The sequence below is a fragment of the Prinia subflava genome, chromosome Z (assembly GCF_021018805.1).
Source record: "Prinia subflava isolate CZ2003 ecotype Zambia chromosome Z, Cam_Psub_1.2, whole genome shotgun sequence".
Taxonomy (NCBI): domain Eukaryota; kingdom Metazoa; phylum Chordata; class Aves; order Passeriformes; family Cisticolidae; genus Prinia; species Prinia subflava.
In genome coordinates, this window is record NC_086283.1 from 15287231 (window position 1) to 15303277 (window position 16047).

The 16047-nt window shown below is 41.5% G+C and overlaps 1 protein-coding gene across 8 annotated transcripts in view; it reads right to left on the bottom strand.

The window, feature by feature from the left end:
* The window catches only part of ADGRL3 (adhesion G protein-coupled receptor L3), a 491700-nt gene that overhangs the window by 79848 nt on the left and 395805 nt on the right, over window positions 1-16047 (bottom strand). For 7 of the 8 annotated variants that reach the window (XM_063423663.1, XM_063423656.1, XM_063423661.1 and 4 more), the window contains 2 exons: window positions 15215-15400; window positions 12415-12453 (listed from right to left, as the gene is read on the bottom strand). In XM_063423663.1, coding sequence (XP_063279733.1) covers window positions 12415-12453; window positions 15215-15400 — 225 coding nt within the window. The remainder of the gene's footprint in view (window positions 1-12414; window positions 12454-15214; window positions 15401-16047) is intronic. The other variant, XM_063423662.1, reaches the window with a different exon arrangement.

Consider the following 16047-nt stretch of genomic DNA (forward strand, 5'->3'; position numbering starts at 1 on the left):
GGGGGACAACACAGCATCCCCTTCCCCCACCCATTAGGGCAGCCTAAAATGGAGCAGTACAGGTTTTATACTATCAGACGGGACAGGGAGGAAATACTGATTTTATTACAAATGCCGTCTGGGAATGGTACTTTTCTGCTTCCATAATCATCAGCTCTAGGATTGGGAAAAGAAGGAATTAGGGCAGGTGGGGAAGGAAGGGTAGGAGGAAAATGACAGTTTAGGAAACATGCAGGAAAAACCCATCGGCAGCACCAGAACTCCAGAGCAGGGCTGGGGCACTCACGGAAGGCATTTAGTATCTGCAAAGGCTATGCTCCCTAAAACATTTCCTACCACGTAACCTCTGGCAGGCAGCCATGAAGAGACAGAAATAGCGGAGTTACACCACTTCATCCAGAGCAGCAGCAGGTGCCCATAGAGATTTAGATAAGACACTGCATTTCAAATCACTGCATTCAGGAAGGAGTCAGTCCTGTGGAAACTGCTTCAGTCCCTCCTACAGTGCACCTTCTGCCCTGGGCTGCCACGCATAAAGAGCTCTCCCATGGATAACTTCCCACAGGTTAATCTGGATGCACACAGAGGATCACACGAAACTGTACTGGTCTCACGACTGCAAAATTACTGCAGTAGAATTTACCCAAACTGAAGGTTTTCTCAACCTAAACCCTCTGTTTCATTACTAACCAGAGCTGACTCAATCACTTTTCAGCTAACATTTTTTAATGAGACCAGCTGTATCAGTTGATAGAAGTGATTGTGCAGAGGAAAAGGATAAAAAATAAAGCTACTTTGACCATGCTTTCTTCAGCTGGTTATGGTCTAGTCACCAGGCAGGCCTACCCCACAGAGAAAACACCTCCACTGCCAGCTAATGCTGACTGCAGAAATCAACCTCCCCTTCAAGATGAAATTGCTGTTCATAATAATTTTCTACATGCTGAGCACATAGGTATCAAACCCACACCTCTGCTCTGCAAGCTGATGATAGTCCCATGGGACTTCAACATTTTCCAAGCCTAGAGTGTGCCCCATGGGCTCACTGTCATGGAAATACTTCAGTATTCACTTCTGATGCTGTTGCTAAACCCATGGGTGGAAAGAAGCTGTGGCATAGCCCATTCTCCAGCAGAGCCCTCAGGAGGAGTGCTGCAATGGCAACACGTGGCACAGAGAGCACAGAGCATCCTGACTCACTCACCAGTCATGGTCAGGTGGAAATGAGCAATGGGAAGATAAGATCACATCAAACTAGATTTGTTGAACTACATTTAATTGCTATATCCACGGGATCTTAACAAACATTTCAATTACAGCAAGGTTCGAGTAGAAAAAAAGACAGCTAGAACTGCTGCTACTTTTAATCCCAGCAAAGATACCTTCCTTGAGTTTGGAAGGTTTCTCACATTATCATATTTCCTGCTGGGAGACTGCACCATCATTGGACTCCTCTGACAGCACAAAGCTCCTACTTTCACAGTTACATTTGTTCATGGTCAATTACATCATTTGTTCTTATGCCAAGCCTCTCCTATACCATAAACAGAATGCCTCACTCATTTAAAGTGGAACTTGATAACCATAAATCAAATTTTTAAACTGATTATTAAACTGATTTTCCTGAATAGTCTAAAAATTATCTTAACACACTTGCTATGTACATACAACAAGCCAGTTGAAATTAGTAGTCAGAAAGAAACTGAAAAATCCATAGCATTTAAATCTGATATTTTTCTGTGTTTTAGAATTTAGAAGTCTGATCTCCGCAGCTCTTTAAGAAAATTCTGTAGTATACTTTGGTAGCTTATCTCTTCACAGGCACAAACAAAAAAAAAAAAAAAAAAAAAAAAAAAAAAAAAAAAAAAAAAAAAAAAAAAAAAAAAAAAGTGGTATTCTTTTACAATGACCAAGAAGTTTGATTTTTTTTTTTTTTTTGGTGTAGCTTCTACACAACATGGTGTTTCCTTATAAAGACCTTTTATGCCTGGAAAGCGGAAAATGAGGATTTTTCTCCCCTTTCAATATTATCACACAATTTGCCTTACCTCCATTTACCTCAGCTCCTACTGGTGTCTTAAATGCTCTGCTAAAACAACATCCTGCATAATTTTATCAATATCTGGATGGTAGAAAATGTCTTTGCAGCAGATCCAGCTCCTAGCTCTGGACAGAAAGGTAATGTCTACTCATCAGAATATGAAACAGATGCTGAAATATTTGTATTACAGTGAAACATCTGCTGCAAAAACTTTCCCCCTGAAAAATATTATCTAATGCATTCTTTCTTTTATTTTAAATGTGCACATATGTGTGCATGCAAGTTTGAGAGAGAACACCAATCGAGCCTAATGTACTGCTTCCTGCACCATGTGCACTCCCCACCCAATGCTGTGCAAACATCCTCCTGAAGTGACTACCTGAAACTAGCCACATCACATCACTTTGTCTGGGGTCAAACACAAAAGCTCCAGGAAGATTTCCAAGGACTTGGGTCACGTCCTTATCACATATCTGAACAAAGCTGGTAGACTGTCTTTGTTGGCATTACATCTGAGATTAATTTAGTCCCTAGCTTTTCCCAGAGGGTCATCCCCCTCACCTGTCTCAGTGCATTAATCAAGTGTTCCCCACGTATATTTCTGAGTGCAGCACTTCATTATGGCCGACTGCTGTGGGCTGAAGGCAAGGAGATGAGGTGCTAATGAAATGTTTGTGTTTTGGACAGGAGCTGAGGTAGGTGTTTAAATGAAACAAAACAGCTGTTACAGCAACAGCGCCTTGTGAGACAGCGATGCCAACTGGGAGAAGTTGGGCAGGGGAGTGGGAGTTGTGGAAAGCAGCCACACGTGACAAGGATAGGCCTGTGCCTTTACATTTAAGCTGAGTCTTTGTGATTTATGTGGGCTTGGCACCTGGTCCAATGACTTTATGGTCTGATGAAGCTCCAGCATAGAAGAAACAGCTGTGCCAAACTTCCAGGAAAGCCTCTCAGTGACCAGCGGGAGGAGGGTTAGCCCTGAGAACCTTCAAAATGTAGAAGCCATGGGATAGGTCTGTTTGTGAGCTGATGGCTTGATAGCTTTTACCTGAGATCCCTGGGGATCCTGATGAACAGGGGACCTTCAGAGGGAGATTGGAAAGTTCTGACTTAGTTTAATCCCACCCCACTTCTAGCATTTAACATGCAGCCAAACAGGGAGCCCAGATACTCTTTAGTTTCTCTCCCCACTGAAAGTAGAAGAAACTACCCCAAGGATTATCCTCATTTTGCTCAAAATTATGAGATTATATCTACCCATAAGAACAGAACATCTATTAAAGAATGCTGCATGACCTCACTTGAAGACCCTGTCCTTGCTTCCCAAGTTAAAGAACCACCTTTCCTGTGTTTTTTTTTCTTCCTCTGCTTGTTCCTTCTTTCAAATGCAGCTTAGCTGAGCTTCTTGCAAAATAGAAATGTGGGGCTTGGAGCCCAAACATACCTCAACACCATGCACAGCACAGCTCTAAACGAATGCTGTGGTAGCTTCGACTTAATGACTAGACAGCACAAGCACACTGATGCATCAGGAGAAGGACAAAAGGAACTCAAATTAGATCAAGAGAAAGTATTCATAAAGCACAGTTTGCTTGTTTGTAGGCTAAGATCAAACGCGGGAAGAAGGGCATGGCAGAAGGGAGCCAAGAAGGTAGACTTTCCATTTTTCTGTGCTGAGATCCATAGCACAGCTTTATGCTCTCTGTGATATCAGGGTATCTATACATGCAAAGCCAAACGCTCTAATTACCAGCCCATAAAGAGCAACCACCCTGGGTCACAGAATATTAGACACAGTGGACCTTTTATGTCCCCAGCAGTGACTACAATTGGACAGAGAGAAGAGCAAGACCCTGCCAAACACAAAAGACAAATCCCATGACAGTGATGCCTTTAATTATGTGGTTTTATAGAACCACAGATTGTATGTTCAATGCAAATAAGTGTTAATAAACTGCAGAGGGAGTTTTTTTCCCAAAAAAGGGCATGTGCTCATTGTTTCTTGGTTCTATCCTGAGGTTACAAAAAAGAAACAAAATGTAAACCTTCCTTCTTAGACACTTACAAATTGGTATTAAAAGATGCATTGTAAAAAGGAAACTAATTAGAAGCCTTACAGTAATTATGCATTACTAAAGGGCCATTTGTACATATCCCATTGATTTCCTTTGTGACAGCTGCTACATTTCATTAAACTGAATTTTGCTTGTTCATATATTTTTCTCTTCTCCCCCTCACTAGAAACTCTAGTGAGAGTACCTGGCTGTGTGGCACACAGCTTAACACCTAGGAGGTTTGAACTCTGTATATATCCAGTGATACCATATCTATTTGATTTTCTGTCACTGTACCAACATCCAAGACACTACTCTTTGATAAAGACAGATTTTGCAAGGTAAAATCTGTCTTTAACTGGGAATCAACACTGAAAATCATTGAACATCACAGGAGATGTTAGAGGTACTCAGCTCATTGCCAAATTTGGCACCAGACTGAAAGGTGCTACAGTGTTTAAGCACAGCGACCCTAACCTTAGAAAAGCAGGAGCTCTCCTAGAGTTAGGGTCTCTTTAAACCTTCATTGTTCATTTTGGCCTCTTGCTGAGCAGCTGATGGAAGACCAAAAACCTCACCAAACCTACAGCTGGAGAAAATACTGCTTTATGGCTAGTAAATACCAGCAGGTGCTACAGGGAATATTGGTTGAATCCTTCTGTTGGGTAATTTTCAAATATGCAGTTTGTCCTTCCTTACAAAGCAGCATCTTAGAAGAGACTGAACACACTACACACTTTACTTAGCATTAAACTTATGACAAGGACTTAGCTCCTGCAGCAGCTTTGGGAAAATGAGGACAGTGGCACAGGGCAGCAAAATACCACTTTTGCAATGGCATCTCTAATTAAAACATCTGAATTTTATAACTTCTAAAGCCCTGTCTCATATTGCTAACACTCCCTTGATCTCACAGGAATATCTCATGCAATGCACTTTCAAAAACTAGGATATGAGGAGCTACAGGCACATGGCTTTGCATAGGCTAAAATCACAGCTGGTGCACAAAGCAAGCAGTGCTTTTGTACCCCTCTGCCAAAGGTGTTTGCCAGCACAAACCTCATCCAAAAAAGTTTGCTCAGGACAGCCTGCAGAGTGCAATCACACAGGCACAGCCTCAGGCCCTGCTTATGGCCTGAGCTTTTGGTCCTGCCTGAGGTCTCCCTGTACTGCTCCAAAAAAAATGCCTTGTCTTTATTTGAAAAATACAAACACATAACTAGCCTACTTTTTATAACAGCTTGAGGTGTTTACGGCAAATCAGCAGAGAAGAAAGCACAAAACCCCTTTCAGGTTCACACTTCACAGTGCAAATGAAAAACCCATCAGAGAGCAGGTGCACTGAAATGTTGATATGTTAAATGATCACAGTGTTATGCTCTTTTTTCCCTTTCTCTGACTGAAAAGCAGTAGTACATGAAAAAAAGCTTACTTGTCTCCTTGCTCAAGAATAGCTGGTTTTGCTCTGTATTCATATTAAACACCCAGTGCTAAAACAAACCCTTTGCTCAGGCTATCAATATTTGCAAGCCTCCAAACTAATTGAGTTAAAGGCACAATCAATGCCATTGACAACAAGTTCTGCCATCGAGTTCTGCTGGAAGTTGTTTGATTCTTGCCTCTGGCCAGAAAAAGCACCAGTACAAGAGAAACTCCCATTAACCCTGAATGTACCTGGTACGGTCAAAATGGGCCTTTTGGAAGAGAAGGCCAGCACGGAAGTATGGATGTGGCCACATAAATGCTCCTGGAAAGGTTATTGCATTGAAAGGGACCAGCTCAGGAAATGACAAGTCATTTAGAATGCCCAGTGAACAGCACCTCAGTCTCACTACACAGGGGTCATCAATCAAATGATTACACTCATCCACTGTGTGGGACTTCAGGACAAAGAGATGTACCTGTCATTTCTTCAGCTTCCTCAACAAGGAAAATGTCATTTGGCTACATGATGCCATTAAATCATACTTCTCAGCTGAAAAGTGCCTTCAAATCTGTCTGACAAGACTCTTGGATGATTTTTTTTTCCTTGCCATTTAGTCCTTTAATTCAAAATCAAAATTTGTCTCTGGTCAAAGCATCAGTAAGCACAATGGAGACAATTTCTTACAGGGAAGCCCAGCCACTCTCTAATGTTTTTTTAAAAAAGCAACAGATTCATCACGAAACTGTTGTAACATTCAAAGCAGTGAACAAACATATTTAGACTGAAAGGAGCTCAGCCACAGTGAGTGCTTGAAAATAAACAAATCATTAGAATATCTACTGCTAATCTTTGCTTCTGCCTTCAAAACTAAGCCAGAAGCACTAACCTAAATTTAGTACCAGAGTGGTGATTGGTAACAGATGGTATCAGTTTTGGTGAACTGAGACAAAGCCTACTACTCATGGCAAAGGCAAGAAGAGAACTTCCCATGACCACACAGAAGAATTTCTAAAATTGCTCAACAGATTGAGAGCAAAGGTTTCCAAAAGAGAGCATGCAACCCTCTCCCTTCAACTACACAGCAGATGTTTATGCTGTGGCTACAGGAACTGTACTGACTCAGAAATGGCCTGAATTGCAACAGTGCTGAGAACTCACTGTAGTGAGAAGAAAGGCACTGACCTTTATTAAAATTAGACCATCTACAAAACGCTTAACTATGGAATTAATGGTCTTTTACTAGGTATGCAAGGTTTGCAGTCTTGGCCTTGAACTAACTACCAATCTCCTAATGGGCGCATGCAAAAAATAATAGGTGATATGAGAAACAGAACAAGGTTACAAATTACAGGTTATGGTTTTGCTTTACTTACTATACGAGGGAAAATATTTTAAGGTCAGAAGGCATCCATAGGACTGAAATAAAAGGAATTGCTTGGGAAGAAGGAAATAACATATGATCTATTTCATCTAATGAGATCTTCCCCGCAGAATAAGCTGAGAACTGCATTTATGAATCATCTGTATTTGCTGCCCTACTGTTTGGGATTTGAAACCATACAAGCAACTGCTAGAGTAATTACACTGGGGAAGTGAGCAAGGCTGTAGCAAGAAAGGAAAATGGGTCACACATCAGAAATGCCTCTTTGACAGAATATCCACAGCATTCAAGGAAACTCCCAGGGAGTCTGTGAGACTCATCCTTTCCTGCAGCAGTTCAAATCAAAGGGACATCTCTCGCTGCCCCCTACAGCAATTTATATTCAGACTTTTTACCAGTGATGCCAGATACCAAGATGGACTCAGACTCGAGCAGAGAGTAAGCACAGAGCAACACAGAAAACATTACATTTTTTTTTTCAGTTTTGCCATGTGAGAACCTAACCATAGGTGTAGCTGAGTTGTAGATGGATGAACATGGGGTCACCTTCCTTTTTAACATTTACGCGATGAATTTTGGAGTCTGGTCAGAAACCCAAGGCCACTGCTTTGATTGTCCTCTCCCCTAACAACAGGCTCACCACAGCAGAAGTATGCAGGGTGAGGATTTCTAGTTTATCTCTTGCTGACACAAATCAAGTGCAGGTTTCTCAAGCTGTGAAGTGTATTAAGTTCAGAGAGTTTTAACAAAGGACTACCAAACCACAGAACCTCACTGCGAGTCACACTTCTTTCAGATGTCTTTTTAATTATATTAAATGAAAGTTTTAGGCACTTTGATGTTGTTGGGCAAACATCTTGATCTCTTGAAAAAGCAGCTAAAAGTACTCCCTGTAGCTATAGTTAATATACAACATTGTATCCTCACTGCTAGCCAATTTATTCCAGCCACTTTAACAATGATACCTCGCCTGACAGGCTGTGCAGAATAGCATCAGGAGTCAAGCAATGCACAAATCATCAGAGAACCCTCAGAGTTGTTTGACACACACTGCAGAGCTCTTTGTCATACAGCCAATTAAGTGACCAGACAAGGAACTTGAAAACCTTCATTAATTTGCCTCTTTTTTATATAAATGGAAGTAAAAGTCTTTCTTGTCACAGGGGCAAGAAGAACACAAGCAAACACGGCATAATTCAATTTGTGCTCCCTCTCAGAGCTGCAAGTTTCTTTCGTTTAGTCTTCATGGAAGCTGGGACCAATCATGCAAGCAAGAGAGAAGTAGGACAAACAGAATTAATCCACTTTAAATAGTACTGGCTAAGTCCCAGATGCACCTTTTATCTGATGAGAACTACTAGGTTAGCAAAGAAAAAAAAGTCTCCTCTGCTCAGGTCTAAACTTAATGCCTTGAATCCTCTGAGGAAAGCCTTTAATTTTTTGCTTAGTGCAGCAATTTAAACAGACCATGTTTCAAACAAGAAGTGTTCTGAAAACTTTCAGGAAAACCAGAAGGACAACTCTGCAACCACCACCATTGTCTGCTATCAGGAGCCAGCCATCATCTCATCACTGGCTTCATGTGTGGCTCTGATGACACCTGCACCCAGAAGCTCTTGTAATTATCAAGGAGCAGGTGGCACCTCCATAATCTTTGCTATCCAGACCAGTGCAGAATTACAAAACAGGGCAAGCTGATTTACAGGCCAGCTCAGAGGGTGGCAGGAACCAAAAGCAGCAAACTCCATTAGATGTGGAAGGTGCTGCAAAAGCAACCCTCTCCCGCCTCCTTCCACTCTTTCTACAAAGCTGCCATTCACATTACCTATTGTATTCACCAACCTCCAGCTTTAAAATCACTCATACTGACTTTATAACAGAAACCACAAGAATGGGAACCCTGTGAAGTTTTTGCCTGCCAAGATCCTCATCCCAAACACACCGTGCAATTTTACACGGAAAGAGGCCTCTGGTTTGGCACTGCAGAGAAATTCATTGGCCTCCTGATGCCTCAGAGCTGCACCCCACAAATCCAAATGAAGCAAGCAGGTGAGCTCAGACTTTGCAGTAAGATGCATGCACACGATAAAAAAGACTGCAAGCATGGTTGAGGTATGAACCTTTAATAAAAACTGTGTTTCCAGCTACTAAATCAGGAAAATTCTCTAATTTTTTCCCCATGTTTAAGTTTTCTGTTTTAATACAGCCTCACTTAATACATTACATGAGTACTTAGCCTCTTTTTTTTTCCTTTACTACCTCATCTCTGTTCCTAGAGGACAGGAGAATTGCATCCATGGCATTTTAATTTGGAGTGCTGAGAAATATCAAACACATGACACTGAGGGGCATGGAAGAAATGTGTGACACCAAACCCAGTTTCACAGTTTCCCAAAGGCAAGTGATTTCTGTTTTCTACAACTCCAGTGCTTCAGTTTGAGGACAACAACTTTTGGAAAATGAACAAACATAAATTCTGAAAAAATTAAAGAAAATGCATACCAGCTTACATCACAGACCAGCCACCAAACCAAGCTATGCTAATCACATGTGTCACCCATTGTGACTCATTCTCCCACATGATGACTTTTCCATCCTTTTCCCAAAACAGAGTGCAAGAACTTCAGAAAGGTGGGCATAGGAGATATAGAGCTCTGCTCTCTAAAAGGCCACCCTCTTTGTTAAAGGAGCACCTTGCTGAGGCTACTCTGCCACCTTTGTATACACCTTGGTCAGCTGAGTCTCTGCTGACTATTAATTATTATCAGAAATTAAAAGCCACTTAGCAGTTTTTAAATTATTACCATGACTGAAAAATCTTCCAGCAACTATCCAGTCTTTATATTAACATGTATTTATCATGCCACCTGCCGGGTTGGTTCTTGATGGACTTTTGAGACAAAAAAAGATAATTTACCAGATTTGAAACTAAAGAGGCAGCATTTGTAACCTCTATCTCCAGTAAATAAAATCCCTGAGCTTTTAACTCAACAAATACTGTGAAAGTGAACAAATTAAATCTATGTTTGTTTTAAAGGAACCCAAAGAGATGAGGTGATAATCTGATAATGCGTTCCCAGTTTTATGTTTCAATAACTTGCAAATTTTGTCCATCTTCTTTGTATATTTATTTATAGTAATTTATTCTGGGCTTAAGAGGACTTTATACACCAATTGCTACACAGGTTCTGTCAGTCATGGCCACTTAAATTGGTCAGCTCAAAGAAAACAGTAAGATTGATTTTAGCAATTATCTTCTCAGGTCACCCTCCTCCTTCTAAAAAAACACCTTTCCTCAATAGTGCTTTGAAAATCACAATTCCTGGACATCTCTCACATAAACTTCATACTGCACCCTCCTTTGTCTAGGAAGCCCAGAAATGAAGGTACACTTCCAGCCCTCTGAGCCAAATTCAGCCAGGGATGCCCTTCACAGTAATGGGATCAGCATGAGAAGATCACGTCAGCAAAGCTGAACACTATTTCTCTGCCATCAGCGCTGTATGTCTCAGTGACTTTCCATGTTCCATTGACTTTACAAAGCCCAGGGTGTCTTAAGATTTGTTGAAAATTCTCTGCTAAATTCTCTTCAGCCAGCCCAAACATTTCACTTTTTGGTAAAGGATGAGTGGCCTGTAACAGGACTAGCTGCAGTCACATCTAATTGCTATTACAGACAACCTCTCCCTCACTAGACTTTTCGATGACTTTAGCCACACAATTTTCCAAATGGAAGCATACTGTATGAAAATATGTCGAGATACATTACTTTACATCCATATAGTACAAAGCAGAGCTGGAACGGTTCAATTAGGTCACCTAATTCATTCTTCAAGCCCTCTTTTACAGGACTGTCTTCTTCAATATATTTAACAGATTTGTCCATATCCATACTTAACAGCTCAAGCAATGAGCTTTCATCAGTTTTCATCTACTGAAGAAGTAGGTGCATGATTAATGTTTAAACATGCAAGCAACCTTTCCAAGTGAAAGGAAAGGAGTCCTTGAAATTAAGGGTAAGCTGAACTTTTTGCAGAGTATTCAGGTTTTACTCTATCAAGGCTATCTTTCTGTAGGGGATATTAACCTCACCAATCGCTACTGTTTGAAGAAAGACGGAAGGGCAGGAGTGTGCATCGACTCTGAGGAGAATGCCTGTGCAGCCAGAGAAAGCACAACTATGGATCAGGTAGCACCCAATGTCCCCAACAGGACTGTGCAGCCCAGTGTCAAACCAGTCTCACCACATTTCCAGTGGCAGCAGTACACAAGCTTGCGAGTGAGCACCGCACTGCAAACTAAATTCCCTAAATTCCTTCAAATGCCTGCTAGTTGCTTTCTCTGGGATCCCAGACACGGGATGTGTAACTCCGTAACTCATCTTTATCCATTAAGGTATATGGAAGGGAAAAGGTGACTTTCTCTTGTGACATTTTCCAAAGGGAAGACAGCCAGCACACAGGGGTACTGTTTTATTTCTAACACCCTAGAAATCCAGACCATCTAATCCCATTTGCTAAATGAAATATGTGCTCACAAAATAAAGTCAGTACCAACTGTAGGAAACAGAATTTTGCAGGAAAATGCAGGTACAGACAGCCCCCTCCAGAAATATAGAGTTCATTTATGTGTGTTACACATATACATATAAATACTGATCAACCACCTGTAAGAACAATATCAACATTCACAAGCACAAGACAGCGATTAGAAGGTAAACATTCACATTTCTTAAAGCAGCATTAACTCACCTACAGTATACAATCAAGTTTATATAAAAAAAGACTGGAGCAAATGCTACAAGGCAAGGTTACAGGATTAGTAAGATAACCCAAGGTCTCACTCCTGAGAAGCCCACGATGTGATCTTGCCAGAATGCAGGGGCTTGACTTTGTTTACATCAAACACAGTGTAAGATTACGAAAGTCAGGCCAGATCTGGGTGAACTTCGTGGGATGTTATGTCCATTACCCTATGCATTGTTTGCAGAACTCTCCTCCTTCCAACATCTCTCTGTGAGACACTCTGCATTTCATTACAATCCTACCTCCTCCCTCACGCTGAGTGTTGCCATTTTGAATTGTTTGTAAATTTAAAAAGGTAAAAGGGGAAGAAGAAAAACTAAAGAAATGCAGGTGGCAGTAACATGAATGACACGCTGTAAGGAAAATCCAGTTGGTGTGGAGACACCTCTGTGAGTGGCAGTTTTGCATTCTTTACTTGCACATCTCCACACTGTCCTGCTCATTCAGATAGCCAGATGAATCGTGTCAGATTTCTCTTGTGTTTTTTAATACTTTCTGGTTCAGAGATTTTGTCCCAAATTTTTGTCAAGTCTGAGAGAAATAGGGCAGGTTGGTGAAGTAAAAAATGACATTATTATCCTGTAACCTTAACCTTAGAACTTGCTACCACGAAGCTGGTAATAATCAGATTATTCACAGAGACAAGACCCACTTCACAGTCATTCAGTCAAACAACTGGACACATGTATTAAAAACACAAGAAATACCTGGACATAGGCCCTGCAAGAGCGCTCCCTTTTCTGAAGCTGAGTCCATAAAGAGAGCAGATTAAAGACAGAATAGAAAAAACAAGTTAGTGACAGAACAAAGGAAAAAAAAATGAAGAAAATGCCTCTGAAAAAACCCTCATTTCTCTCTTAAACAGCTCTTGAAAAACCAACCAAACTACAGGAGTGACCGTGAGTTAGACAGCAATGGAAAACTGGAAGGACTGGCTCCAGAAATGTGGGTTAGTCCTTTTTCAGTGAAGTGAAGCACAGACTGGCAACTTTGCAAGAGCAGCTGTTAGATGGTAGAAGACACTGAAGTCTAGTAGAGATACTCAAGAGATTATGTTTTCCTTACAGCTTGAAGATCACACATGACATTTTCACGTCAAACAAGGCTGAAAAAGATGAGGCTGCTGGTTATTTGCATAAGAGGAGCGTGGGCTTTGCAGTCAGACAGTGCTGATGCCACAGTGAAATATAATCAAGCTTCAGATGAGAAGGATCAGTCCCAGGGAGCAAGACATGTGTAGGACCGCATCCTGATACAGCCTGGACCTGTATGGACCCATGTTGACAGACCTGGGGCTTGGCAGGCAATCGGCAGCAGTGAGCTGGAATTGGTGAGCTCTGCACCACTGCAATGAAAGCTCACAAAACCAAGCTGCTCAGAGCCACTGGCTTGCCTGGGTTTGTTTTTGCTGATGTGCCTGGTTGGAAATTGCACATCAACAGAGATTCAGGGCAACTTGCGCTCTCAACACACAGCAGTAAAATCCCATTAGTACAGCTGAGAACCAAATTTGTCCTTGAGAGTTTTGAGGCTCTGAAATAAACAAAATACACCCAGGTATCATGCAATGCCTAATTTCAATTTCAATTTCTAATTCATCAATTTGTAACAGTAGAAATCTTCTTCTGGGTAAATCTGGCCAGTACGAAGACTTTGCAGAAACAAATGGAGATCAAAGAAAGCCTTGCTGAAAATTACAGAGCTATCCACTCAGGGATCTTCCCAGTCTGAAATGGAACAATTATCACCCTAATTAAGCTTGATCCAGTGGAAAGCATAAAGCTTTCAGTGACAGAAAAGTGGTTCCTGAAAGATGATGGCTTTTAAAAATTCTGATTATGCCAGTTTATTTCAATTCCTCGTATATCAGCTTGTAAAAAAACTCTACCAGTAAAAACAGCACAGGTGATTACTTTCAGATCCCCAGCACATTTCCTTTAATGATTAAAAGAATATTTAATGACGAGAGCTTATTTTATTTCTTCTTTTTGACTAAACAGCACTAAACTAAACTCTTTGCAAATTACTTTTTTCTGTGTTTTTGTTTTTTTGGGGTTTTTTGTTTTGTTTTGTTTTTTCCTTTTCTTTTTTTTTTTTTTTTTTTAAATACTCTTGATCGGTGAAGGGGAAAATGGAGCAGTAACTCTGCTGCCTTTTGTTTGCCCAATACTACTTCCAAGTTGAATTCATGCATTCTTAAATGAACACAGAGCAGTTGCTCTTCTAAAGAATTAAGTGGGGAATGAGAGCAAGTAAATTACTGAGCCTGTCATTTGGATCACTGACTTGCATCGCTATTTTGCAGGACTTCACGTGGTCCAGAATTTTAATGTGGAATGCAATTGATTTGTATGAGTTGCTTGTGCAAAGCTGATGGCAGGGGAAAGAAACCTGCAGTGGGGACCCAGGAGTGACAGCTGAGCTGAGGAGCTCTGTCTTGTCCAGTTTTCCCCTCCCCTAAGTAACTTGTTCCTGCCCCCATGATACAACCCCATTTCATGTAATTGAAACAAATACCATAAGAGAGATTTAAAAAAGATGAAAAATATGTGCTTGCAAAGCTGAATTGACAAAATGTTGGGTGTGGCTGGGATGCAACCAGAAGAGCAAGCAGACTACAACCATGAAACCCGTTAGTAGGTGACATTAATTGCTGGCTTTACCTAATATTGTCAGACATCACCGTCATTTCAACAAAGAACCATGGTATGATTATAACAAATAATGTTATGCTGATGTAACAGTTAATACAATTGTTACCTACATTGTTATAAAACGGCTGGAAGCAGTACTAATTAAAAGCATCAGGATAACCCAATTCACAGCACATGCAAAGCACATGAGATGCAGGAGTTCAGCTCCCATGCGACTGAAATCTGAAACAATCCTGAAGCCCTTTGCATTTAGAACAGCATCAGTCTACAACAATAACTTACAAGAAAAAAAAGACCATTTTACTTCTCTGAAAAGCATTTCTCTTCATAAAACACCAAAGAAGTTTCAGGTTTAGGTGGGATCACTTACTCTCCACATAATCTTGGGACGGAGTTCTGTTCATGTTTACCTGAATGCCAGAACTGTCAGAGCCTCATATGCAGCTGAGAACAAAATTGTCTTATTTTAACTGGGTGGCTAATATAACCACGTGTTCATAGTCACCAGGGTCCAGCTGCTGTTTGTCCTGACAACCAGGCCCACTCAATTCATGGTCAGAATCCTAGGTCCTATCCCATGTGTTCACATGAGATTCAGTGATCAGAGGGCCTTTCACTAAGGAAACCTTCAGCTTTAAATGCGCTCTTACAGAGTCCACAGCTCGTATTTTTTCCCACAGCTGGCAACTCCTAGCACCTTTAGTGCTATGTAGCAATTCCTCTTACTTCTGGAAAAGACAGGAGGACTAATAACTCTTAAACCGTGGGCACAGGAGCCACGCTGTTGTAAGGCAGTTAGGATGCCTCTGGGCTAAGCGACAGGCTATCACCGAAAGGGCCCCACTGCCCTCACCTTATTCAAGCTGCGCGCGGCGCTGTCCTTCCCGCCGGGAGTCAGGTTCCGGAGCTGCACGTCCAGCAGGTTGACGAGCTGGACCATGGCGGACACGGAGTAGGCGATGTCCCCGGCGTACAGGTGGTTCCTGGTGTGCTCCGCCAGCTCCCGCGCGATGTTGGCGGCCATCTCGCCCGACTTCATCTGCGGGTCAGAAAGCACAGTGGAAGGTTGTCACCCCCGTGCCTTCCAACCCCACAGCGTTAACCACGTCAACTCCCCTCGAGAAGAAGAAGAAAAGAGATGAAGAGAAGGAAAGAGGAATAGAAGCATTTCCCAAGAAGCTGACTACAACAAGAGTCTTTGTGGTTTGATCGTGAATACATTTTTACATATTGCTTTTCCCGTCAACCGTGGTGGCTTGAGCAATTTCTTCTCACTGGGCACTGTTTTCCATGGGACTTCCATGCTAAGGAGGGCTTTAATTAGCTTGTCCCATTGGCTTACTGTGCCACTTGAAAAAAACAAACCATGTAAGTAGCCTCTCCTGCCAAAAAAAAGCAGTTTCTGATTCCAGAAGTTTATGTGATAGCGAAGAGATGATTTTTTTACAACTTCTGCACAGAAGAGCTCCTTGCAAAAGGTGCAAAAACAGATGACATAACCCAGAAAAAACAAAGCAAAAAGTTCACAATTTCCATCTTTTTGATTTAATAATCTGGTAGTAATTTATCACTTAGCATCCCTTGTCACACTAGCCACGACTGTGAGGCCAATGACTCTCAGCACATGTAAAAGCATCCTAACTCTAGAGCAAAAGTAGAGGCCCACTAGAAGCAAAACGCCAGCAA